This window comes from Brienomyrus brachyistius, chromosome 13 (assembly GCF_023856365.1).
Source record: "Brienomyrus brachyistius isolate T26 chromosome 13, BBRACH_0.4, whole genome shotgun sequence".
NCBI classification, from domain to species: domain Eukaryota; kingdom Metazoa; phylum Chordata; class Actinopteri; order Osteoglossiformes; family Mormyridae; genus Brienomyrus; species Brienomyrus brachyistius.
The window spans coordinates 14,200,092-14,224,733 of NC_064545.1; the positions used below are offsets into that span (position 1 = coordinate 14,200,092).

The 24,642-nt window shown below is 43.5% G+C and overlaps 3 protein-coding genes across 14 annotated transcripts; 1 reads left to right on the forward strand and 2 right to left on the reverse strand.

Annotated features, from left to right (window-relative positions):
• The first annotated feature begins 287 nt into the window (after window positions 1-287).
• On the forward strand, window positions 288-8,916 carry ccdc33 (coiled-coil domain containing 33). Of its 11 annotated transcripts, XM_048973410.1 has the most exons (12): window positions 296-427; window positions 588-730; window positions 1,129-1,342; window positions 1,842-1,890; window positions 2,974-3,169; window positions 4,656-4,744; window positions 4,824-4,955; window positions 5,540-5,624; window positions 5,888-6,006; window positions 7,667-7,756; window positions 7,950-8,063; window positions 8,333-8,511. In XM_048973410.1, exons 3-12 carry the CDS (start codon window positions 1,260-1,262, stop codon window positions 8,342-8,344), a joined length of 969 nt encoding a protein of 322 aa, XP_048829367.1. In that variant the 5' UTR covers window positions 296-427; window positions 588-730; window positions 1,129-1,259; the 3' UTR covers window positions 8,345-8,511. The 11 variants fall into 11 exon arrangements, with proteins under 11 accessions (XP_048829364.1, XP_048829363.1, XP_048829365.1 ...); XM_048973407.1 differs by lacking the exon at window positions 588-730 and having other exon boundaries at window positions 288-427; window positions 1,170-1,342; window positions 7,667-7,735; window positions 8,333-8,916; XM_048973406.1 differs by lacking the exon at window positions 588-730 and having other exon boundaries at window positions 288-427; window positions 1,170-1,342; window positions 4,827-4,955; window positions 8,333-8,513.
• A 123-nt stretch (window positions 8,917-9,039) lies between these two features.
• LOC125706645 (cholesterol side-chain cleavage enzyme, mitochondrial) lies at window positions 9,040-17,693 on the reverse strand. 2 transcript variants are annotated; one of them, XM_048973403.1, is made up of 9 exons: window positions 17,418-17,693; window positions 14,164-14,319; window positions 13,741-13,940; window positions 13,318-13,521; window positions 12,032-12,153; window positions 11,658-11,824; window positions 9,759-9,837; window positions 9,451-9,642; window positions 9,040-9,273 (listed from the first exon to the last, which is right to left on the reverse strand). In XM_048973403.1, exons 1-9 carry the CDS (start codon window positions 17,684-17,686, stop codon window positions 9,151-9,153), a joined length of 1,512 nt encoding a protein of 503 aa, XP_048829360.1. In that variant the 5' UTR covers window positions 17,687-17,693; the 3' UTR covers window positions 9,040-9,150. The 2 variants fall into 2 exon arrangements, with proteins under 2 accessions (XP_048829360.1, XP_048829359.1); XM_048973402.1 differs by having other exon boundaries at window positions 11,993-12,153.
• Window positions 17,694-21,522: 3,829 nt separating this feature from the next.
• stoml1 (stomatin (EPB72)-like 1) lies at window positions 21,523-24,439 on the reverse strand. The gene is made up of 7 exons (XM_048973263.1): window positions 24,048-24,439; window positions 23,523-23,629; window positions 23,030-23,179; window positions 22,714-22,917; window positions 22,420-22,621; window positions 22,143-22,340; window positions 21,523-21,922 (listed from the first exon to the last, which is right to left on the reverse strand). Exons 1-7 carry the CDS (start codon window positions 24,205-24,207, stop codon window positions 21,726-21,728), a joined length of 1,218 nt encoding a protein of 405 aa, XP_048829220.1. The 5' UTR covers window positions 24,208-24,439; the 3' UTR covers window positions 21,523-21,725.
• Window positions 24,440-24,642: the final 203 nt, after the last annotated feature.

Consider the following 24,642-nt stretch of genomic DNA (forward strand, 5'->3'; position numbering starts at 1 on the left):
ATTACAAACTTCACATAAATCTGACATATTTTCAAAGTACACTAAGATTAAGATGAGTTTAATGCCAAAACAAATATATAAGAAATAATTTATTTGAAAGAACAGTCCAGAAAGAACTATAATGCTAAGATATAATAAGAGTGCTAAGTTTGCCGCCTTATCTATTTAATATACCTTTAATCTCCCTTTAAAAGCTTGTAATTTCCTACAAAAGGCTCTTGTTTTGAGTGGAAGCAGTGATTTCATTGGCCAGCAAAGTTGCTATGGGAAGCTTGTGTTGTAGCAACAAGAGTATGAGCTGTGCATGTCGAGAACATGAGCTCGTAATATCTCTGCTCGGACTAGTTAAATGTTTTCATGACAAAGATTCAGTCTGCTCTGCATCATGATGCAAAACAAGGAGACTCACACTGAGGATGAACTGAAGGTAGGCTGTGGGCTGCTGCATAGACTCAGGATGATGTGGTATTTTGTTCATTGATCTTGTTAGAAAGTTGTTAGCTGAGGCTTTGGGGTTTGTGTCTGAGTTGGAGTCACAGATTATTAGCCTCCTGTTAACCAAGATCCCCCCACCCCCACTTTACAAGAACAATGGATAAGATATAAGAGCATTTCTCAAAACCCATGAGCCTCAAGTGGAAATTCCCTAGACCTTCAGAGAGGGATTTGTCCACCAGAAGGTTATATTGTACATCGCACATCTTTCTGAAACACCATTCTACATGGCCAGGTGTGTTACTGTCCTCTACCAGGACTTGCTACCTTCATTCATTTTTTCCCTTCAGTGCATCGTGTGAGCTAGTTAGTAATGCAGTCACTAGGGTATAGAAAACACCCAGAGCAGTGTATACGGGGTAAATTTTTTTGGACACAAAATGTTTATTAATGAGTCATTGACCTATGAATAGTTCCTGTATGTGCATACTGAGGGTAAGCTGAGATTGTATCAAAACTTTATAATTGAAAGATTTTTTGAGGCCATGTTGGATGAGCATGGTGATGTTGGTAGTAGAGATTGACAGGAAATATATAGCCTGGGAGCAGCACTCTGTATCACTATGTGCTGCTATTTGTCCCACATTATCCATGAGGTGTTGATCTCATTTTAACATCCTATCCTAATTCAAGAAATATGTGGCTCTCAACCTGAATGGACATGGACATGACAGGTCCAAGGTGGCATTTTTGGGCTGCCTTCTCTCCATGCCTTGGCTGGGATCCTCCAGGAGAGGGTGAATGTTTTTGGCCAAACCCAGGACATGCTGCAAGCTCCAACACGACAGCAGCCTGAGCCGGGCCACAGTACCCTGACCACGGCGCATCTCCCTGAGGCCACATCCAGGTGGGCAGCAGTCTCTCCCACCTTCTCATGCCTCTTCTTCCTGCAGTTTGACCCTCAAGGTCTGTTTTAAAACGACACTGTGATGTTTACTGTCACTGTCATTGTGGTTCTAATGTATATTAGATTAGCTACTCCGTTGGCTTTGCTTCAACCTGAATATTGGATCCTCTTACTCTCAGGAGTCTGATTATTCAGGCGACGCTGAAGCAGGGTCTGGCCTGTGCTTTCTCAGTGAGCCAATGAGCCATACATTGTGATTAGGGGAGGGAGGTGGTCCCAGAATACTGTCGACTTACCCCAGAGAGGGCCAGATTTAAAGCCTAATATATATCTTAAAATCATTTTAACCTTACACTACTGTTGAATATTTCTTCATCTGAAGTCATTGTACCTAATAATGTGGCAATACTTGGCTTCATGTTCAGCATATTATCTTTAGCACTCAATTTAATGAGGGTGGATGGAGAAGGGTTATAGATTCCATGCATCTCTCCCTTAGCACCTCAGTAACTGAAGCACATGCTGCAGATACAGAACGTCAGAGCAGAGTGAGTACATGGTTGGTGTCCGTCCTATCAGGTCAGAAGGGGGCGCTTCAGCAGATGTAATGGAGCATGGACACTTACTCAGCTCCTGCTTGGCCTCCAATTATGTCCGCGCACAAGCCTCACAGTAATCAGCTGTCTTAAGTCCTTCAGTTAAGTAATGTTTACTTTCATAAGACTCAGGGGAACCACAGCCATCAATAACAAACAATGAAATCCTATACAATGTCCTGGATTGTGGCTCTTTTGCCTTTAGTTCTGAGACAAGACAGACTTTGGTAGCTAATAGTGACTTCGTCGTTTTGTGTAATATTACTGCTCACCTGCAGACTAGATTGGCAATCATTTAAAAAAAGTCATGTGTGAACCACCCATCATCTGTGAAACAAATAATGTATTCATTTTGTCAGTCTACACTCAGAAGGAAATAGCAGTTTCAAATTTACTAAATCAGTGACACAATAATTGCTCATTTAAACACACATGAAATGGAGTTTCAATGAGCAAAGAATCCTAAAAATGTGACACTACTGCTGTTAGTATTTGGCACTATTTCAATTATTGAAACGATTTCTTCTGCCCAATTAGAGAATTAATTGATAATTCACTGGTTAATCAATTGAATGCTTTGGCTAAATGGATGGCTATGTATTCACCAGGACAATGGATTGATGGTTTTGATCTGGCCTAGAAAGTGTAAGGTGTCTGACTCCTAGTGGTACAAATTTGAAATTGTTTGTTGCTAACAGTAAGAAATGGTAATGCCTGTTTTCAAAGGACATACTGCTTAGTGATTACACACCTTCCCCCTCTGTGGCTACAGAGGTCAGGATACTCTTTCAAAGACACACTTGTCTTGAAAAGTAAAAACTGTAAATATGTAAAATTCACTTTGATTTACATGCTTGCAGTAATTGTGTAAGTGACTGCAGTGACTTAGTACCTCACTGGTTTTGTGCCATTTTTACATTTTTTTGTTCCGTCAGGTACTAGCTACATCAGTGTGATTGCGAATTGATTAACATGATGCTGATGATTCAGTGTAATTGTTAATGCAATCTGTAATAATGTAATAACAATAATGAGGAGGAGATGGAGAATTACCACAGAGCCATGAATAAAATGGCCGAGGACATCCTGGCGCTGAGGAGGCAGGTCAGCACCTTGAACTCTGATAACAAGCAGCTGCGTAGCCGCCTCAGCCTGCACCACGACCCGGGCCGCACTCTGCTCAACACTGACGTTGACGTCATGACCAAAGAGGAGATCGCCGACTGTATTGGTAAGCCTGCCTGCTCAGCCCGCCCTGCCCTTGCATTGGCAGCCGGTGCCTCAGCACACAGAGGCACACTGCCCCGTCTTAGAAGTGCTTCTTCATCTACAAGCCTGCCTGCTCAGCCCATCCTGCACTTATACTGGGAGCTGGTGCCTCAGACACCCATGTAGAGACACACTGTTTTGTCTCTGAGGTGCTCCTTCATGTGCCTGCTGATTTACTGCCGGCACTCACATCTAGGAGACCAGTTTAATTATATAATTGTTTTTAATAGTCTGAATACATTACAGCTATTAGTAACTACAGGGGAGTGTGGCTCAGTGTGTTCAGACACTGCGTTTCTGAGAGGAAGGTCACTGGTGCAAATCCCAGGATCAGTGGAGTAATTTCACCCTTAGGCCCCTAAGCAAGGCCCTTAATCCCCAGTTGTTCCAGGGACTGTCTAGCTCTGCTTGTCTCAACTGTCGCTTTGGATAAAACTCAGCCAAATGAATACTACTATTTTGTATGAAGTTTCATTATTCTAAACTACTGCCAATATGGTTTTTAAGGATTTGGAATATCATAAAATAATTTTCTTGTTAGGGCATTCATTCCTGTCCGTTCTGACGGTCTTATGACGTTCTTGCATATTTCTCTACACTCCCAGCACGCATTCTAACGCAAGCTCATTTTTCGGAATGTTAAATGCTACAAGATAAGAGTTTAATCTCGTAAAAGGCCAGAACACAACCTTCACACAGATGGCTTAGTATCTTCCTAAAAGCAAACAGATGTTTTCCCACCTTTGCATGCAGAATTACAGGATGTGAGGCATAAACACACAGCATGTATATTCCAGAGACAACATTCACTCCACAGGCAGGTATCCAAGAATAGTGATTATTTCATGCTTCCTTGTGCAGACAGCTATACTCCAGACCCAGAATGCAGTATTAAGCTTAACAACATGTATAACTTTTTGTATAGAATCAAAGGTACCTTGAAAGGGAAAGATAAGGGAGCAATTAACAGAAAGACTTTACAAAGATTATTCTGGCTGTGAAAGCACATTATAATCGCGATAAACAATGACATAACCTCAACTAAAACAAGAAAAGTGATAAAAGAATGAATGTTGATTAATAATAATGAGCATCCATCCATTCATTTTCTGTAACTGCTTGCCCTATTCAGGGTTGTGGGGTGATAATGGCAAATAAAAATAACTGAGGTACTGAGATAATGATTGTGATTCTATAATCAGCCATGCTATGATTCAGGATATTTTTGAAGTAGTAATACTAATTTTTAGTAAGACGGCAGATTCATTTTCTCTGAGTGTTCCTGAATATTGGCAAGATACTTACTGCAGGAAACTTGGACAGTACTTTGTAGACTATATGGCTGATATGATAAACCAAATTCTGTCTGAATGTTTCCAGAATCAAAAACCCTTTCCCAACAATCTTTTCCATTTAGTTATTTCTACTTTTTCTGCTGTTTCTCGCAGCCTCCCTGGAGTTTAAATTAGCCAGTGAAAGAGACCAATCTGCAGTGCAAAGGGACAAGATTCAGCAGATGCAGAACGAGCTCATCAGGGTGAGAGCCGGCGGGACTCCTGACTGTCCATTGGACCATCATGCTTGTTCTATAGCATGCCAATGCTCTTTCCCCCCAGAAGAATGACTGTGAGAAGATGCTGCAACAGCTACAGAGGGACCACCAGCAGCAGCAGACTGTCATCCAGCAATATCAAGGCCGATGTGTCAGAATGGTGGACCTAGAAGCGACAGTGCGGGAGCAGGAGAAGGTACTGCATGCTCTCAGCACAGTCCTTTCATTATCCTGCCTTTCAACAGGCATATACATCCTGATTGTGCAGTCTGACAATGCGCTCATTATGTAGTGTGCAGCTCCCATCTTTGTCTCATTGTATGCAGAGTATGCAGACATGTAAGCTCTGCACTGTAGCTGCTCCTAATTAAACATTCATGGTGACTTACAGTGCAGTTACAATGTGCTAATACATGCATAGCTTGATGGGTTAGGTGGGGGCAGTGATTTTATTTCAACTTGAAGTACCACAGCACAGAGCCTGAATACTTATGCGGCATATTTTGTTCAGTTTTAGCCTTTGTTACTGATTTGTTATTCACTACTACAGACAAATGATCCATTTCCTGATAACTATTCTGTTTTAGTGTGTGAGGTTGCAATAATAATCACTAAATGAATATCTGTTTGCATCATTTGCAATCCAGAATATTTGCAAGCATTCCCAAGGTTTTCCTGTTGTTTAAGGCATTGCATATAGATAAGTTGCTGTGTACTATCACACTATTGGTATAGCCTTTCTGTGACACATAGGATGAAATGCTTTTTTTTATGGCGTAGGTCATTGAAAAGATGGAGCAAGCTCTGAGTGGCAAACTGTCTGGAAGAGCTAATGACGAGGCCAGACATGTGAAAAAACAAACAGGTGGGAACTGTGTTCAGTACACACAGCTAAGATCAAAACATTTTAAAAGCATCTCTCCCTTGTGGGGGCTAATTAGTCGTTATGAGACACATGGCTACCCTGGGACATTTTGCAGTGGGGTGGGATCTGAAATGCTGACTGCCAAACACTGACATATGTTTCCTTGTGCCAGTAAACGTAAGGCCCTCTGGGCACCTGTTTCAGGTCAGTGTGGCTAATGAGAATGTGTATAAGTACTGGGGCTGAGACACTACTGCCCACAGGTGAGTACAACCACAGGGGGTGGGAGGTGGAGCTGGCCCTGGCAGCAGAGAACGCCCGCCTGAGGGCGGAGCTTGAGAAGCTGCAGAAGCAGCCAGTGACCATCCAGCAGCCGCTGCAGGTAGAACTTCTGAACACACTTATATCTACTAAACTTTTTAGTAGATATTTTAAACCCAGATTTAAAATGTTTGTTATGATTAAGATATGAAATTAATATTCATTAGACTGCTTTGGGTGCAGTGGTTAGCACTGTTGCCTCACACCTGTGGGACCCGGGTTCGAGTCTCCGCCTGGGTTACATGTGTGTGGAGTTTGCATGTTCTCTCCATGTCGTTGTGGGGTTTCCTCCGGGTACTCCGGTTTCCCCCCACAGTTCAAAGACATGCTGATGCTAACCGGAGTTGCTAAATTGCCCATAGGAGTACATGTATGAGTGAGTGGTATGTGAGTGTGCCCTGTGATGGGCTAGCCTCCCTTCCTGGGTTGTTCCCTGCCTCGTGCCCATAGCTTCTGAGATACGCTCCGGACCCCCCGCGACCCAGAAGGATAAGTGGTTTAGAAAATGGATGGATAGACTGCTTTGATTACCGGCTTGAGTTTGTGACTCTGTACTTGGGATCAGGAGGTTGCTGGTTCAGGTCCTGGGGCAGACTATTGTCACAATCAAGACCCTGAAACCAATAGCCTGAGGGGTGCTGCATGCTGACTGCCCCCCAAGCCTGCTCTTGCCTCTCTGTGTTAGGGTCGCACCTTGTTTTTAACAAACAATTCCACGAGTTTTGCTTTTCAGTAATGTTAGTATGCCGGGGGGGAGTTGAGCAGCCAGTTAACCTGACAAGGTTGTTTCCCCACTTGGGAGTTTTTGATTCCTCTCTTCCATTGTCATCTGCCTTTTTCTTTGTTTCTTTCCTTCTTTCTTTCCTTTGTCTTCCTTTTCCCTATTTTTGTATTATGCATGATGTAAAGCGCCTTGGGGCAACTCTATGGTGAAAGGTGCTATATAAAAATAAATTTAAATTTAATTGAATTAGGGTTAAGACTCCATACCTGTGATCAGAAGGTTGCTGGTTCAAGTCCTGAGTGGACTGATGTCACCATCAAGGCCCTGAAGCCCCCAGTTGCCCCAGGGGTGCTGCCTGTTGACTAGCTGCCACCCCTACTCCTACCTGTCTGTGTGTCGCATGCAGAGTGAGATGGGATAGGTGAGAGTCTCTCAAAGTCTTGTGATGCTTGCTTAATTCTATTAAAAACTGTTGCAAACATATTGGTTTCATAACAGAAGTTGACTGATAAGCAATGTTTACCAAATCTGCACATATATTAAGGATCATACTTTTTGGACTGACTCTTTCAGTTCTGCTCTTGCCAATAGGGTCATAATTGCAATTGTAGTCACTGGCTGCCAAAGGGATACTAAACACAAATGTTTGGTGTTTTATGTTATTGTGAAGGTGTTCCTAATTAAAACTGCGTGTCAATGAACTATTTAACTCAGAACAGCTCTTTTACAACCATAATTTCGGTTTCAACTTATTTAAAATGTTTTACTTAATACTACTGGTTGTTTTTAATATGAATAATTAAATCACTTTTATTGTCACACCACTGCAACAAGTGAACTAGTGAGTGAATGTCTTGGGTCACAAGTTTCTGTCAGCAGTGACATTAAATACATTAAATAAACTGTACATTTATATACAGAATATACAGAACTGTGTGCGATGTCCGCCAGACTCTTGCTGCCAGCTAAGTCACACCAGCACCTCCACCCCTCTTAGGTTCCTGAACCTTTTAGCGACAGTGAAAAACTGGCCTTGCTGGTTCAGCTGGAGAGGGCACAGACTCAGGTCAGCACACTGGAGATTCAGGTAGGCTTCCTAACTGCTTGAGTGCCACTGCAGCCAGTGCGTGGTCCCACCTAGAGGACATGACAGGGCACCTCCTAAGAAGAATTGGTTTCTTCATAACAAGGACAGCGCTTCAGTGATGGCGTCGTGTTTTCCTAAAAATGCCCAGTTAGACACGTGCACTGGATAGTGCTTAATATCTTCCATCTTTCAGCTGGAAGAAAATTCACAGAAGTGGGGCAGAGAAAAAGAGGAACTCTTGACAAGACTGAGTGAACATGCCCATGGCTTTGCTCAGACGGCCGTGACCCTCAGTGACTCTCTTCTGGTCAGTGTTGTATCTCACCCCTGGATTTTTTGAGAAATTAAGATGAATATGAAGAGTATGTTAAAATACCCAAGTCTTCGTAAATATCATGGGAATATTATTTTAAGTTAGGTCAAACCTATTGAAAGATGACATGATAGGGCTGTCTGCTGCATGTGTTGATAGGGAGGTCAGTACTGCATAATTTTAGAAGCATTAATTATTACAGTAATTCTATAGGAGACCCTCTGGTTATGGGAGCACCCTGATGAGTGATTCTTGTTTTCCAGACCACCTCGTAGCCTATGATGTCCAGAAGTAGACAGAAGTTGCATCTTCTGAAATGATCTTCCCCTTCTTTCCTTCCAGAAGCCTTACCTTATCAAAATTATATCTAATAATATAAATAAAATATAAAATCATTCTGGGGGTGGCATGGTGGTGCAGTGGTTAGCACTGTCGCCTCACACCTCTGGGACCCAGGTTCAAGTCTCTGCCTGGGTCACATGTGTGTGGAGTTTGCATGTTCTCCCCATGTCGTTGTGAGGTTTCCTCCGGGTACTCCGGTTTCCCCCCACAGTCCAAAAACATGCTGAGGCTAATTGTAGTTGCTAAATTGCCCGTAGGTGTGCATGTGTGAGTGAATGGTGTGTGAGTGTGCCCTGCGATGGGCTGACCCCCCATCCTGGGTTGTTCCCTGCCTCGTGCCCATTGCTTCCGGGATAGGCTCCGGACCCCCTGCGACCCAGTAGGATAAGTGGTTTGGAAAATGGATGGATGGATGGATGGATAAAATCATTCTGAATGTTATGAGAAAAAAGTTTTTTGTTTTTGTTATGGTGATTTCAGTGAAATTGGTGATTCCAGATGGATGATTAATACAAAGATGACACATTTTGGCAGATTGTATTATATTAGACATTATATTAGATGTTATATTACATTATACATATAATATGACAATATGAAATGCACCACACAATAAACACAACATAGGAAGGGTGCAAAGCTTTAATAACTTTTTAAATGTTGTTAAACGTCTAACAGCCTTCACTAGTTACACACTAAAAACTAAACACCAAATTCAAAACTCCCCAGCAAACCCAGACTACTTATGCTTGGCTAGGGGCCGTATGCTCAGTAAAATGGGCTTTTCTGGCATGAGAATGAGCTGGAAGCTGCTTCTCACCTCCATTTGCCTCTGCTTCTCAATTCGGAAGTTTTCAAGCATCTAAAAATGAAGAGCATGGCTCAGATGAGAGTGATGATGTGACACTGTGAGAGCAGGCAACTTCCTGCACTGGTTAATATCTCTCTGCCCCTGGTGAACATTTCATAAGGGTGTCTGGAAGCCTTCAGGCTCAGTGCAGTTTACCGCTGAGTGAAGTGCGGCCAGGTGTGGACTCACATGGATAAGGAAGATCTGCATCTCGGCCTCTGCAATCCTGCGGCCCAGGCACTGGCGTGGTCCAAAACCGAAGCCCAGGGCCCGGAAGTAGTGGCCACCGGGGGACAGCCAACGTGAAGGCAGGTACTGCTCCGGCCAGGGGAAAATGCGGTGGTCCCTACCCATGGCATACAGGCCCAGCTGCACCAAGGTCTGTGTAGAAGCAAGAGGGCTCAGTGGAACTGGCAGAACAGGAGCAACCCAGAGTAATTTGGCTGGAAGAATCCTATGGAGTCGCTCCTGCGTGCAGTGCGGGGCTGGAGCCTTACCCCAGCTGGAATGTGGTAATTCTGGATCACTATATCCTCTGTTATGTATCTCTGTAAACTCACAGCCACAGGATGTAACCTACAGGGGAAAGGAAACCTGTGATTCAATGGTGTAACTGCAACTGTCAAGCGTGCAACATGGAACACGCGTAGCTTTTAGCTCAATAACACTGTCAGCATCTCAATATGTGTAACACACAGAATAACTAGTCATTGGCGACGGCAGAATTTTTTGCAGCATCTACCTGTACCTGTAACTGATAGATTGCACAATGAAGTAATGTACTGTTGATTTGTTATTCCCACTTTCTGTCTTTGTTTCCAATCCTTGTCTATTTATTGTATTACCAGCAGTAAAGGCTTACTAAGAAAAGGCCTCTTGTAATGTCTTAAGCAGCTCTGCGGCCATAGCAGGGGGTTTGGGAAAGTTTGTGTGGGATTCTAGCTTGTTCTTTTACTGTCTGCCTATGTGTCTGGTCCAGAGCAAACAAATCTGGGGTGGGGGGGTTCAAACCTGTAATTTTACTATATGGCCTTCAGCCTGCTTGTGAGTATTTCACTGTTCATTGCACAGAACATACCATGAGGAAAATGTCTCAGTTCATAAAGAAAAACAATTGAGTGGCATTTATTTATGCAAAGGGTGTAGATCAGTGAATCAAATAAATATAGGGCACTTTTCACCTGCAGAAGGTACTGAACTTTGGGTACTTTGAAACAGTGAGTGGAAAAATTGCTACCAGTGAATTTGAATTTGTAGTGAATTCAGAAATTCATTAAAGTATAGCTATTAAAGTATAACGTATTGCAGAACCGAATCGGGACCGGGTGATGTGCTTAGAACACAAACTGTGTGGGAAGTTGAATTAGAGCTGTACCAGAGGAGCATGAGGCGTGAGACGTTCATATTCATGGGCAGAATTGAGTGGCCAAATTATTATATTCAACGAAGTGCAAAGTCTAATAGAAGTACAATATATCATACATACTATACCAACCTGGGCATCTGAAAGAAGGTTTTTGTATTGCCACCCGTTTACTTTGTGTTCCTGATGCAATTTATCTCTCTGGTAGAAATATCTGGGAACCCTTGGTGTATTTCATATATTACCACAGCTTCAGAAAATACTGTAACCATTTTCTTATCTCTCCAGACATTCCATTCGGGTGATTATTGTACTTGTCTAACTGCACAGGTAGTTCCGGCAGTCTAATTAGTCATAACATATATTCATGTGCAGCTGGTACTTTACTTGGCAAATTTTACTAATTTCTGTTTTATTAAACATGTTAATAAGGAAATCCATAAATAATCAGTCATCCTTATCAAGATCATTTTCTTTGCTTTTTAAAACGCAAGCACTTGGTAACTTAACGAACTTGCCATTCCAAGGAGGAGCCTGACCAGATGTTCTGTCCTTATAGGGACTATACTTTTAAGAGTACATTGGAACATTATTAAATGCTGATTGAAATAATTTTCTTCAGAAAAATGACCTATATTTATTATTATTTTTTTGTTTACTAGCCATGGTATAAGTGGAATAAACGATTTAGCGTGCAGCTATACGGAAATAGCATTACACCACGTCGCTGTTAATTTTCATATAACCTCACACCTTTTCGTGGCTTATTTTAGGGTTGGGCAATGTCTGATTTCAATATCGATATTGCATGTTATGCACATGCAGTTCCCATATGGGGGTTAAGTTTCACTAAAACATTTAAAACATAGGAAACCTTTGCAATTTGTGGAAAAGCACCGTTCTTTACTTTGAATGGAATGTTGTTGTTCTTCCAGTAATACTTTTAATGCCATTTTAAACCAGTGAGCTGGAGTCAGTTGTGTTCATTGTGGGTATGTTCTGCCTTCTCTGATGGCCTGTCGGCGGGGTTTACCTCAGTGTCTCCTTGATGGCACCTTTGACTAACGGCACCTTTTTCAGCATCTGCAGCATGTCCCCCTGCGTGGAGGTCCTTGCGGCTGCTATCTCGGCCCGTAGTTCCTCCTGCAGGTCCGGGTGCCGAGCCAACTCGTACAACGTCCACAACAAAGTGATAGAAGTCTGCAACCCAGGCCAACAGGTCATTATTCACGGCTTCACCAATAATGTTAATACAATGAACTGACCCCATAGGTGACCCACCCCCCACTAGTGAATGTAATGCCTGGGGCCAGTGTCCAATACACTGTGCATGCCTGGTGTTTGGGAAGGTGCATAGGAGGAGGTTACCGTGTCCACACCCCCAGCCATCAGCTCTGTGACACTGGCCTTAATGTCTTCAATAGACAGTTTGTCCATCAGCAGGAGGCTGGCCAGCACCCCAGGGTACTTTCCTTTCATGCTGGGCTCCTGGCGCAGCCGCCGGTAGATGTTCTGGATGCAATAATCCGCTATATCACCAACGCAGACACACGTTTCTGTGGTTTGGCTACAACTTCAGGGTCTTCTCATTTATGTTGTTTACATTTCCACATTGCTGCTTGTCGTGATGCACGAATACTGCATCCATGGAAACAAATATTTAGGGTGCTTTTCGACTGCACCAGCTACCATACTTTAATTACTTAAAGTAACAACAGTATGGTATTTCAAGATATTGGTTTTCCACGGGCGTAAAAACTGGTACCACTGCTGAACGTCAGCTGGGTGTCATGATGTTGGAAACAAAGGACTCATGGGAAGGCGTTTTGGACTAGTAAGAGTGACCTTTCTTTTTTTTTGCTTAATAAATATCCCAGTATTTATCGCAACAAAATCATACTGTGATATCTGATTTTGTTTTCCTCCAATTTTGTGCAGCCCCAGTATAAAAAATGCCTTTTTATTTCACGTCATGCCATCAGGATCTTCTGGTTCTTCTGACCACATCGCAATTAAAGCTTGGGTCTCTTCATTCGTCCACGCATACATTGTCATGCCCGGCTCGTCCGCTCCTCGTGTGTGCCATGTCCCCTGCTTACCCACGTGTGCTTCCCTGATCGTACCCAGCTGTGTCCGTTTACTTTCAATCAGTCCTGTGTATTTAAGTCCTGGTCTGACTCGTTTCCCCTGTCCGTCATTGTAGTTTGTTGTGATCATTGTGGATCTTGTGTGGTTTAGTGTCTCCTGCTCCCCGTTCCGTAATAAACCCCAGTTTTACCCCGATTACCGCCTGTTTGCCTGCTCCCTGCACGCCTGCCCGCACGATCTCCATTCCGTCCGGCACTGATCGTGACATACATTATCATTACTTTTATTTATTTATTTTATTACAAGGTACTTAGTTTACCATTGTTTTCTGAATTTACAACTTTTTTCAAGAGAGCAGTTGTATTGCATTTCAGAGGCAGGTTATTTGCATGACCAATCAACAATAAACATCCCAACCCATCCCAAAGTACCTCACTACCAAAAAAGGATCCCAGCTAATTTGGTAATTTAAGTACTGGAACTTTTGGTACTGGTACTCAGCTGGAAGTCTATGGACTAATTACTGAAAGTACTGTACCAAAAGTACGGTACTTGATTGCAGTGGAAAAGTACCCTTAGTCCGTATGGCCAGGCTGTAACCTTACCGTGGCTGAAGATCCCATCCCAAGCTTGCACGTGCTTCTTCCATGGCGTAGCCCCCAGCCGCCGCAGCAGACCGGGGGGGATATACAGCATGGGCAAAGTGCTTTGGAACATAAGAGTGATGCAGTGGATGAAGTGCTGAGCTTCAGGGTCGATGTAGTCTAGCAGCAGCCCCAGCCGCTCTCCATAAAGTACGGATCCTATCGCTGGATAGCGCAGAATGGGACAGCCAAGGGGAGAAAGGTCACTGGACAATGATTGGAACTGGATACAAGTACTAAGCAAGACGTTTTGTAACAAATTGAATGCAGGGTTAATATATTGTAGCATATCAATAGGTGGCTGCACTTAACCTGTGTCTAAATGAACAGTACTGGGCTGTTACTGCTTTGTGATCACTGCCATGACACACAAGCATGTCTCACATTCCAGGGCATATTTGAAGAGCTCATGGGAGAGATCTGTGGTCCACTTGTCCTGTCCACTCCTCTCGATCTTCTTATGAACCCTTGACACAAAGTCTTGGCCAACCTCATCCAACAATGGCACAAAATTCCCAAGCATATTTGGAGCGATGACCTCTTTGTTCAGAATGACTCGGTTGGACTTCCAGTCCTCTCCTTCCCTGGGAAGAGCAGCAGTTATACTTTTACTAACGAGAACCCCTAGAAATGGCAGGTGGGGGGGGGGGGGGGGGGTCACTCACAGGCAGATAAGGTACAAAATCAGAAACAAGGACCAAGTCGAGGGGCCTTGGTTTTATTTATTATTCCTGCATTATACATCATTCCATCCAACTCAAATCAATGGAAGGAGGATTACATGCTGTAAAAATGACCCTTGATTACTTGAGAAGGACTCCATATTTGCGGTTTCTGTAGTCTCGGTATGCAGTCCACGGCTCCATTTTCAGTCTCTTGGGGTAGTGACCTTCTGCTCTGAACAGAATGGCTGCATCCTCTGGCTTGATTATGTTCACACTCTCGTAATAGCCAATTTTCTCCCTGCAAAAGTAAGACAACCACAAACTTTATCACTGGGAAGACAACACCCATTTACAATACCATGCAAAAGTCTTAGGTAGCCAAAGAAAATATTTAAATGGTCTTCATGTTAGTATAAAACCAAGCTATTATGCCTGTGAAAGTGTGTTAGCCTAACTGTATCGGTGTTTGTAGTAACCATCCAATACACCCGTGTGTATTTTGACTCGACCACTATCACACCTCAAATAGCTAATCAAGTTTTTTAATAAATCAATCATCCAATCAACTGTTCAATCAATTCAACCAATTGATAGATTGATTAATTAATCAATCAATGAATTAGTTGAATTAGTTGAATTAATTAAAAAGTGAACTGGTGGTGAAATTTAACAATTACATTGAATGGCTGAGCTGCCCTTGAGGATGCGTTTGAGAACTGAAGCGATGATCTTGCCATTCAACTGGGTATCAGTCACTTTTTGGAGAACAGAAGAAACTCTTACCAGCTTTCATTGAATCACTTTGTTAAAATTCTTTTGACTGCCTAGGACTATTGCATAGTCCTACATAAAAGTAGCAAACTATTCCACCCACATTGTTAATAGAATTTTAAGTCAATATAATAACCAACAATTACTAAAATACCAAAACTATTCTGAAATAATGAATCTTATGTCATGCAACTTTAGCAAATGACGATTACTATTATTACTTGTATTTATTTCCATTATTCAGCGATATAGGTTATTATATTACTTTTTATTATGTTGCTTTACAGTAAAATATTAAAATGTGTGACATGTTACTTCTGGCACTTTGATTAGTTTTGTATAAGTTATGCTTGACATTAACGCCCTTGTGTGGAGTCGATGCAGACCTGAGGAGTTCATACCAAATTTCCCTGCCAGTTTGCTGTATACTGTCCCAGGGGAGGGCTGATGTCTGCTGAGCTCCATTAAAATGCCTTTATGTATAAACATTTTTTTTTGCAAAGTGTCAACTGTTTCTTGAAGGGCTTTCCATTCTTGTCATAAATCATAGTATTTTGCCAATGCTTTTAATATTGACTATGGTAACTTGAGTCCAGTCTTTTTCTCCAACTTATTTTACAGAGCTTAAGGCCACTTAAACTGGTTTTTAGACACTTTTTTACTATATGGTAGAATGTATTACATAGATAAATATATATTTTGGGCTGCACGATTGACATCACAATATCACATCGAGTAATACTGCAATATTTATAAAACCAATTACCCAAAATAAACCTTTCACAAATGGAACTTATCCAACAATAGCATGTGTCTAAGTTGGTGTTGTCACAAGTTAAGACAGAAAGCAGTGCAGACAGATGCGATATGATTATTATGCACGTGCACATCGCAATGATGATGCTGGAACCATTTATTATTCAGCACTTATGTACACACAGTATTAAATAGAAAAAAAACACAGCGGAAGCAAATAAACATAATCAGACGGAGGCAACTTCCCTAACTGCATTGTAGCCAGAAGGCTAAAACTTCTATTTTCCTCTACAAGAAGCATCAAACAAGTATTAATTATTGTTATGACGCTATTGATATATTTAAATTTTTAATAGCTGAAGGTAAGTGAAAAACAACATCCCTCATCAAGGTTCCCCATGTGGTACGGTCACACGCGGTGCGGGATCCCCATGTGGTACGGTCACACACGGTGCGGGATCCCCATGTAGTACGGTCACGCGCGGTGCGGGATCCCCATGTGGTACGGTCACACACGGTGCGGGATCCCCATGTGGTACGGTCACACGCGGTGCGGGATCCCCATGTGGTACGGTCACACGCGGTGCGGGATCCCCATGTGGTACGGTCACACGCGGTGCGGGATCCCCATGTGGTACGGTCACACGCGGTGCGGGATCCCCATGTGGTACGGTCACACACGGTGCGGGATCCCCATGTGGTACGGTCACACACGGTGCGGGATCCCCATGTGGTACGGTCACACGCGGTGCGGGATCCCCATGTGGTACGGTCACACTCGGTGCAGGATCCCCATGTGGTACGGTCACACGCGGTGCGGGATCCCCATGTGGTACGGTCACACGCGGTGCGGGATCCCCATGTGGTACGGTCACACGCGGTGCGGGATCCCCATGTGGTACGGTCACACGCGGTGCGGGATCCCCATGTGGTACGGTCACACGCGGTGCGGGATCCCCATGTGGTACGGTCACACGCGGTGCGGGATCCCCATGTGGTACGGTCACACGCGGTGCGGGATCCCCATGTGGTACGGTCACACGCGGTGCGGGATCCCCATGTGGTACGGTCACACGCGGTGCGGGATCCCCATGTGGTACGGTCACACGCGGTGCGGGATCCCCATGTAGTACGGTCACGCGCGGTGCGGGATCCCCATGTGGTACGGTCACACGCGGTGCGGGATCCCCATGTGGTACGGTCACACGCGGTGCGGGATCCCCATGTGGTACGGTCACACGCGGTGCGGGATCCCCATGTGGTACGGTCACACACGGTGCGGGATCCCCATGTGGTACGGTCACACACGGTGCGGAATCCCCATGTGGTACGGTCACACACGGTGCGGGATCCCCATGTGGTACGGTCACACGCGGTGCGGGATCCCCATGTGGTACGGTCACACGCGGTGTGGGATCCCCATGTGGTACGGTCACACGCGGTGCGGGATCCCCATGTGGTACGGTCACACGCGGTGTGGGATCCCCATGTGGTACGGTCACACGCGGTGCGGGATCCCCATGTGGTACGGTCCCCAGTTGGTATGTACTGTACCCTCAGTCTAGTGAGCCCAACCTTGGTCCTTGGACCAAGGATATGGTCCAGCCTTACCGACCCTGTACTAAATAAGCAATATGTAGCTGAGCAAATAGAGTCCTCTCCAGAAAACTGTCAATGTAAGTAAGATGAAACATAAAATCTTTTATAAAATTTTAAGTAAATCTTAGAATAAATGTAGCTATTACCACCCACCTCTGCATGTATCAATTAAAAAGTGTGCACAAGTAAAAGTTAAAAAGTTCAAACGATGAAAAACAGCAATATATATTAACCAACTTTAAATAAACATAATTACTGAACATTTCTTACCGATAAATGGGCCCAAAGATGTTGAAGTTGTGCACCATCATCCGATGCACATTCCTGAACCCGTCTGTCTTCCAGAAGGTGTACAGGTTGGCCACCTGATTGTTCCACAGCCCGGGGATGTCACTGAAGGGTCTGACAGCATCTGGGTATGTGCCATGGGTCAGCGTGGACGTGCTGTCGCTGTGGCAACTGCAGTGGGTGTCCATCATCGACGCTAGCGCGTGGCGCGGCGCCACAGAGCTGCAACAGGCACGCCGCATTCCTATCATGGCCACCTCAGTGTCTTGCACTTCTGCTCTGCTCCTCATATATAGCATACCCACCCCCCTACCCTTGCCCAAGACCTTGGGAGACATTTAGCCTAATCATACATTCATGATTGTCTCTCTCTTCTCTGGTTTTATTTTTTCCTTATTATTTAGAAAACACAGGATTAGACAACCCCCTTCAGCAACTGTACTGGTTCTCAGAAAAAGAACTGAGATTTTGTTGGCTGGCTGGAAGAACACGACTTGGGTTCCCAAACCTCTCCTCTGAGGCACCTCAGCCATTCCATTTCTTTCTTAAATTTCACTACCAGTTCACAAACTTAATTATGTAATTAACTTGAGGTATTGATTAGCCAATCATGGTGTGGTACTGGCTGACTCAGCAAATAAACCGGTATATTAGATGGTTACCGCAAATACTGGGGTGGAGGTTTTGAAATTGCTAAACTGGCAGATTTGACATTATAGTTTGACGCCAACAAGAAGATTTAAACAATTTTCCATGACTTGCTAAAAATTATGCCATATGCAAAAGATACCCAACCCCCCCTCGGGGAAAAATAAACCTTCATCATTATTCCTTCACTGTTCCGTAGGTTATAACTTGAAAATGTTACTAGTGGCACATTCACTCTGCATTAAGCATTCTTTGTGTTTTTCCAGATTTGCGTATTTCAAGTGACATTCTTGGGCCAGAGTGGCAGAGTGTTAGGTTGAAGAAACTGTTATTAATCATTTGTTATCATTTCTGTATAATCAGCAATGAGTGTAAATATGTATATACATTATTTTGTTTTCCTTCCACCTGAGTAAAACCAGAACTTAACATAAATAAAGGTTCCCCTTGGCACCTTTATTTATAGTCAATGGGGGGCAGGGGTCTTGGAGTGTGAACAAAGAAAGGACTGTGAGAGTAAGAAGTTCTGGTTTTACTCAGGTGGACAACTATTTAAACACGTGCTCAGGATACGTGTAAACTAATATAATCTAAAATATGACATTAAAGGAAAACAAAATAATGTATATACATATTTACACTCATTGCTGATTATACAGAAATGATAACAAATGATTAATAACAGTTTCTTCAACCTAACACAGAGGGTTGGATATATGGGGGACAACAGGACAAACAGCAGTGCAATGTAAGAAGAGGTAAATGTAGTGCTTCAGGTGTTTCAGTGATTACCAAAACAGGGCAGATGGGCTCAGAATTTTTGAACAGAAACACTACAGTTATGGTATAAACTTTGCAGAGTAACATAAAAATTCAACAACAAAGAGATGACTTTTGACAAAACGGCTAGTCATATTTTTCATATAATTACTTGACAGCTAAATATTAACTATCCCAGATAAAATTAAGATAATGAATTTCTAGATTTATACTACCATCCCTTTGCACCTGCAGGGAAAATCTTTCTGAGATAAGGCTGAACAAGGCCGGACTGACAGGGGAGTAGAGAGACCTTGGCATTGGAGTGTTTTCTCCCCAAACAGAGATGGAAGGACAATCCCTCCGTCAGCGATTGAGTGACCATGTGCAGTGAACAGACAAACTAAACACACACTAGCCTTGAGAGGGCAGGGCTTGGGGAAGCATCCTTCAGTCTGCAATGAAACCACAACAAAAAATTACTGGTGATACTTTCTTAAATACTACAGCTAAATATCCAGTAAAGAATAGAACTATACCATAAAAACCTTCTATATACATATTTCATTTTACTACACAGCAACAGCAATGTCAGGAACCCGAGCGTAACCACGCATTCTTTGGGGGTAATGTCCCCCATAATACTGAGCAAATATCAGTCTGCCCCCCCCCCCCCCCAATATACAGGAGAAAATATGTGAAACATTTTGTCTAAGCCCTCTCAACGGATCTGCTTATTTTATTTGCTATTGGTTTTTAATATATTTGAGGAAAACATAAGTGTGTGATCCCCACCCCTTCAGCTGTACACTTGGTTGCGCCCAGCACATCTTTCTGTGCAGTGATGGTAATCTGGCGGGTTTTTTAATTTGGTCAATCGGTGGAGGTGAGAAATGGAGGAAGAATTAGCTGAAAAGTGAGGAAAGCAGGACTTTTTACTGCCTGAAAAAAGAATAAGTAACTGGATCCCGCAGTAGTTAATGTTAGCTTAGTATCAGCCAGGTACTTAGGGGAAGCTGAGCTTCTCTCTCCCTGTCTTTGCAGCTGAGCTCCACGAATTTGGTGATTTTGACTATAAATACTGATTGGAATCATGCAGAAATGACGTCTTGTATATCCCCATGGGCAAACGCCAGGACATCAGGACCGGTTTATAAATGTGAAAGGAATTTCCTGACTATGTGGCCTGTGTTTATTATTGTAGTATAATGTATGTGCTTGGTGTAAATGTAGTTTTTGTAGGTTTTCCTATATTGTATTAGGGATGATAGCTATGCAGGAAAGAAGAATGGGAACAATCACCAGTTTGTCCATTTTCTAGAGGCAATTAAAAAAATAATTTCCATGTCACTGATTTGTGTATTTGCACATTTTATCTGTGTCCTTTGTAGGTTGTGTGCATCTGGTATGGCTATGTCTGTCTGTGCTTTTGTTCTGTTTGTCGATCAGTGTGATGTCAGGTCTGTCAGTATGGCACTGTCATAGTACAGCTTGTAATGTGTACTCAGCACTCTGTTCATATTTGTAATATGGTGTGTGTGTGTATTTATTTTATAGTGCTAGTTATTATTGTATGATGTTGGTATGTGTGTACAGTCAGTCTGTGTCAGCAGTTTGCATCCAGAGGTGATGTGCTGCATCATCTATTGTTTATTATGACAGTATCTACAGGTGGTGTCTCATCGAGGTAGTTAGATCATAGAGAACTCTATGGTAAATGTATTACTTCTAGAGCTAGTGAGTGACAAGTCTGGTTGTCGGACTGAACACTCCTGGAAGTTCACCCTCCCCCACGATGTGGACATCAGGGGGTATTTTCTGTACGTTGCTTAAATCACCCGAGATCAGATGCCTCATTTTGGATGAGTTAATGCCGGTACTTCCCATAGTTGGACTTATATATATGGACTTATACAGAGCTAATATATCTTTAAGATATAATATTCCATCTCGGCTGAAGCGGTGTCTTTCAAAAACAATATCATCCAGCAACAATAAAGGATCTTGCCGATTATGCAGAACCCTCTCAATTTGAAATTCCCTTCGTATTATTTGTGCACCGATTGCAATTGGTCGCTCATCCATGAATGGCGAGGCCATCACTGAATGGATTTCCATGCACGGACACTGATTAAGTGTGTGAGCTGATCTTTGTTTAAATAGAACAAACCTGCTCCGAGCAGGTTTAACCCCCCAATATCTATACCATGGATATGCCCTTGGACAGAAGGCTAAAATAACTCTAATCTTGTGTTCCCCAAATTTTATCCAAATTTTACAACAATTAGTTACAACTATTTAATTATTTTAAACTATCTAAAAAACAAGAACTCACATTTTATGCCCTGCAGTGCATGTTTAACAACAAATTTTAGTCATAAAATGATGGTGGAAGTCATATTAGTAATTTCATCATGTCAGGGTGACCAGGGACCCGTATAACAAAGGATTTCATGCTTAGCCGAAAAACTTGACACATTTAGCCCAGACTACCTTAAATATAAGTGAACCAAGATAACGTGCATTTAAGCTAGGGCACCTTAAATGCAGCAACTAATCCAGCTAAGCATGAAATCCTGTTTTGTGACACAGACACCAGCCCCAACATCCTCCTCTTTGGTCATCCCCTCATGCAAGGTTTAAGGATAAATATCATAAAGACTTCTTATAAAATTTCGGTTTATTAAAAAAAAAAAAAAAACACTGCACACAAGACATGAACAACACTGAATCACAAGCCAATACAGTCCTTAAAAACCTGTCAGAAGAAAAAAACCTGTCAAATTTTTCATTTTCGCATGTATCCAGTAAATGCGACGAGCAGCGCACGGCGTGACAGCAGAGGATGTCCAGAGCACATCCCTGCTCCACAGTGGGGCCTCACTACGGCCGCAGCAGCTTGACCAGCTCCTCTAACTTGAGGGCCAGGCTCAGGTCACCGTGCACCAGCAGCCGCCCATTGGCATAGGCCTGGAAGGGGGGCAGGCTGCCCTCAAACAAAGCCAGCAGGTCTTCCTCACTCAGCTGCAGGGTGACGTCTGGATCCCTGTTAGGTGTCCCCAGTCCCAAAGCCCCTGCCCCTGGACCACAGGGAGACACTTAGTCAAGTGAAAGACTACACAGGAAGATGCTGAACAGCGGTTACAAACGGAGGCCATGGACAAACATTCCCCAGGTTGCACTGAGGGCAAACATAACATGAATTAACTGGCCATCAACTGCCAAAATTGGATTTTAGTCATATGCATGTAGGTGGATCCCTATTTGCTAGTTCATAGCGACTTCCAGGTCCAGCCTTACCGTGGCTCAAGTCCACATAGCAGCTCCGGACTTGGCCATCATTCCGGCTGATGCTGAACTGGAAGCATGCCCCCACCTGCCGGACCAGCCGTTCAGACAGGAGAGGCTCCACAGCACCCAGTAGTTCCTCCAGGGTGCGCGGTGCAGGCGTGTCTGGCCTGCGACACCCTTGCTCATCCACCAGGCTCACAACACCCCCTGCAGAGAGACATCAATGGCTCCTCACTTACTAAAACGCGAGGACAGATCTCGGAAAGAGGATGCCTGTTACCCTTACCAGACTGAGAAAAGCCAGTGCTGCTTAGGAAGTGTGACGCAATCTCCTGCAGGGGCCCAAGGCCCTCCAAGCCAGGTATGAAGGGGGGCACGAGGACCCCCCCCGCCTGGCTGACATCTGGGGCCTGCAGCACTGATGCCACTGTAAGCTCCACACGATCTACCTCCAGTCCCCAAGGTCGAGTAATGTCATTAATATCCATCTGTAATCCACAGTGACCATCAGTCTGAGTCATTAAACAACATAGAATAAACACGGCTATTAAGGAGTTTGCAGTACAGGAACCCCTCTGACCCCAAGACGTTCGCCCAGTTTGACTCTCTCCAGCTGGACTTCTCTGGCAGTCTTTTTGCCAAGCGTGCAAGTCATAGCGTTCTGCGCAGTGAGACGGGTGGAGGCATTCAGGTCCTGCACAGCTATCACAGACATAACTGGGTTCCATATTCTGAACTGTATATCAGCCCCCACTGACAGCAGTGCACCGTCCATGGTGGCCACCTGATGCAGAAGAGAAGAATGTAAAACCACTAGGCACATCTGCCTGCTACCACAGCATCTGCATGGTCACACTGCTCTTTAGGGATTGTGAACTGAGATCCAGGGCATTTACCTGGCAAGGCGGGATGTTAAAAGCTCTAGTGCGAAGATCAACTCTCTGCCATTGGTCAATGAAAGGCAGTATCAAGACCACGCCAGGCCCCTTTGGGGGTCGGCTTCGGCCCAGACGGAACATGACAATCCTCTGGTAATTAGGCACGACCTACGGCAGAGAACCAAAAATAATACCACACAATAATAATCTCTCTACAAGCTGCCATTAGGTAATAATAATACATAATATTAATTATCATTCCTATGCCAACGACACCTTAATATATATTTCAGTTACCCATAGGGTTGCACGATATCGCATCACACCTACACACAGCACCTTGTTGGGGAGGGTGTTTTGGGATATAAAGGGGGGTAAAGAACTGTCCTTAATTTGTATTTGAGCTGCCTTTCAATACCCGGTGTATGTCTACACTGTATCACATTATATTATTTTTACTGTTCAATAAACCACCGTTTATTGACTCTGGAAGTGGATTCCTTACACTTACCTTGAGGACAAACCAAGCAGACAACGGAAAGATGAAAAAGACGAAAACATAGACCAGAAGGGAGACCACCAGCTGGCACATCCAGGAGAGCCATCCCTGGGATCGGTCTCGAGAGGAAACACAGAACCAACAGAACCTTAACAAGCATTAAAAATAATTTATATAGCGACCAATTATACATAATAGATGAGGTGGAAAAAATTATAAAATTAAACTTAACAAATATATAAACATATGACTATGGGTCTATAAGTTGTCCATGTCCTGAAAAGGATTTACAATTCAGTGATTTCGTTGCTTCCTTTTACGTTGTGTATGTGTTTCTACTTGAGACTGCAGGTAACTGGAGATGTTTTTTTACAACTTCTCAATGGATATACAAGTTGTGCAACATAATCGTACATTGTTTATTTACAGTCCGACTTAAACATACAGAGTATCCCCGACGGTCTGCTCGTCCGGCTCACTAGATCGAACAATGCTGGGAATTCGACATTAATGAACTGCGGGACGCACAGACAGTACCTGTGAAGTCGCCGTCCGTAATTTTGGGGACAAAGTCAAACGAGTTTCCCCCTCGCAGATACGGAGACTGTACGGCGCCGCCCACAGAAACATGCGAGTCGCAGCTCCAGTCGCTCTGCGGGAGGCTTTGGTACTCACAACCCGAAGATCTCCACAGCATGACGGCGAGGAAACGCTGCGTAGGCGCCCTTGTCAAGTGTACCGGGTTTTTTTTATTCTTTTTTTTTTACCCGGAAAACATTACTTGAACGTGGATATATATGGCCTGTATGTATATTAAATGTTTCTTGAACGCATTAAACTAATGAAATAGTTTAAATAATGAATTGAACCATAACAGAACCTTCGCTCTTCCCACAATGGTTACTTCCGTGTTTACGAAAGATTTATCGGATGAGACGACGGGCAGCGCCCTCTGCTGGTTCAGGAGTTACTGGAAGTATTTCGGAACTTCAGCCTGGGCGCATCATCCAAAAGCCGTTGTACTCGATCTAACCACCTTGATATTACACGGGTGAAATTAAACATCAGTTATGCATCTAACGTTAAAATATACATAATATATTGCAAATGACATCCAAACTGAGCAGCAATG

Excerpts from the sequence above, each read along its gene's own strand:
- ccdc33 (XM_048973404.1), top strand. The coding sequence starts at position 386 with ATGATGCAAAACAAGGAGACTCACACTGAGGATGAACTGAAG. Across the intron at positions 428-1,169 it reads ACACTGAGGATGAACTGAAG|GTCCAAGGTGGCATTTTTGG; the intron begins GTAGGCTGTGGG and ends TGGACATGACAG. Across the intron at positions 7,757-7,949 it reads TCAGCACACTGGAGATTCAG|CTGGAAGAAAATTCACAGAA; the intron begins GTAGGCTTCCTA and ends TCCATCTTTCAG.
- LOC125706645 (XM_048973402.1), bottom strand. The coding sequence starts at position 17,686 with ATGATAGGAATGCGGCGTGCCTGTTGCAGCTCTGTGGCGCCGCGCCAC. Across the intron at positions 14,320-17,417 it reads ATCTTTGGGCCCATTTATCG|GGAGAAAATTGGCTATTACG; the intron begins GTAAGAAATGTT and ends TTACTTTTGCAG. Across the intron at positions 12,154-13,317 it reads GGATGGGATCTTCAGCCACG|CGGATTATTGCATCCAGAAC; the intron begins GTAAGGTTACAG and ends TTGGTGATATAG.
- stoml1 (XM_048973263.1), bottom strand. The coding sequence starts at position 24,207 with ATGCTGTGGAGATCTTCGGGTTGTGAGTACCAAAGCCTCCCGCAGAGC. Across the intron at positions 23,180-23,522 it reads CTGCTTGGTTTGTCCTCAAG|GTCGTGCCTAATTACCAGAG; the intron begins GTAAGTGTAAGG and ends TCTCTGCCGTAG. Across the intron at positions 22,622-22,713 it reads AACTGGGCGAACGTCTTGGG|ATGGATATTAATGACATTAC; the intron begins GTCAGAGGGGTT and ends TGTGGATTACAG.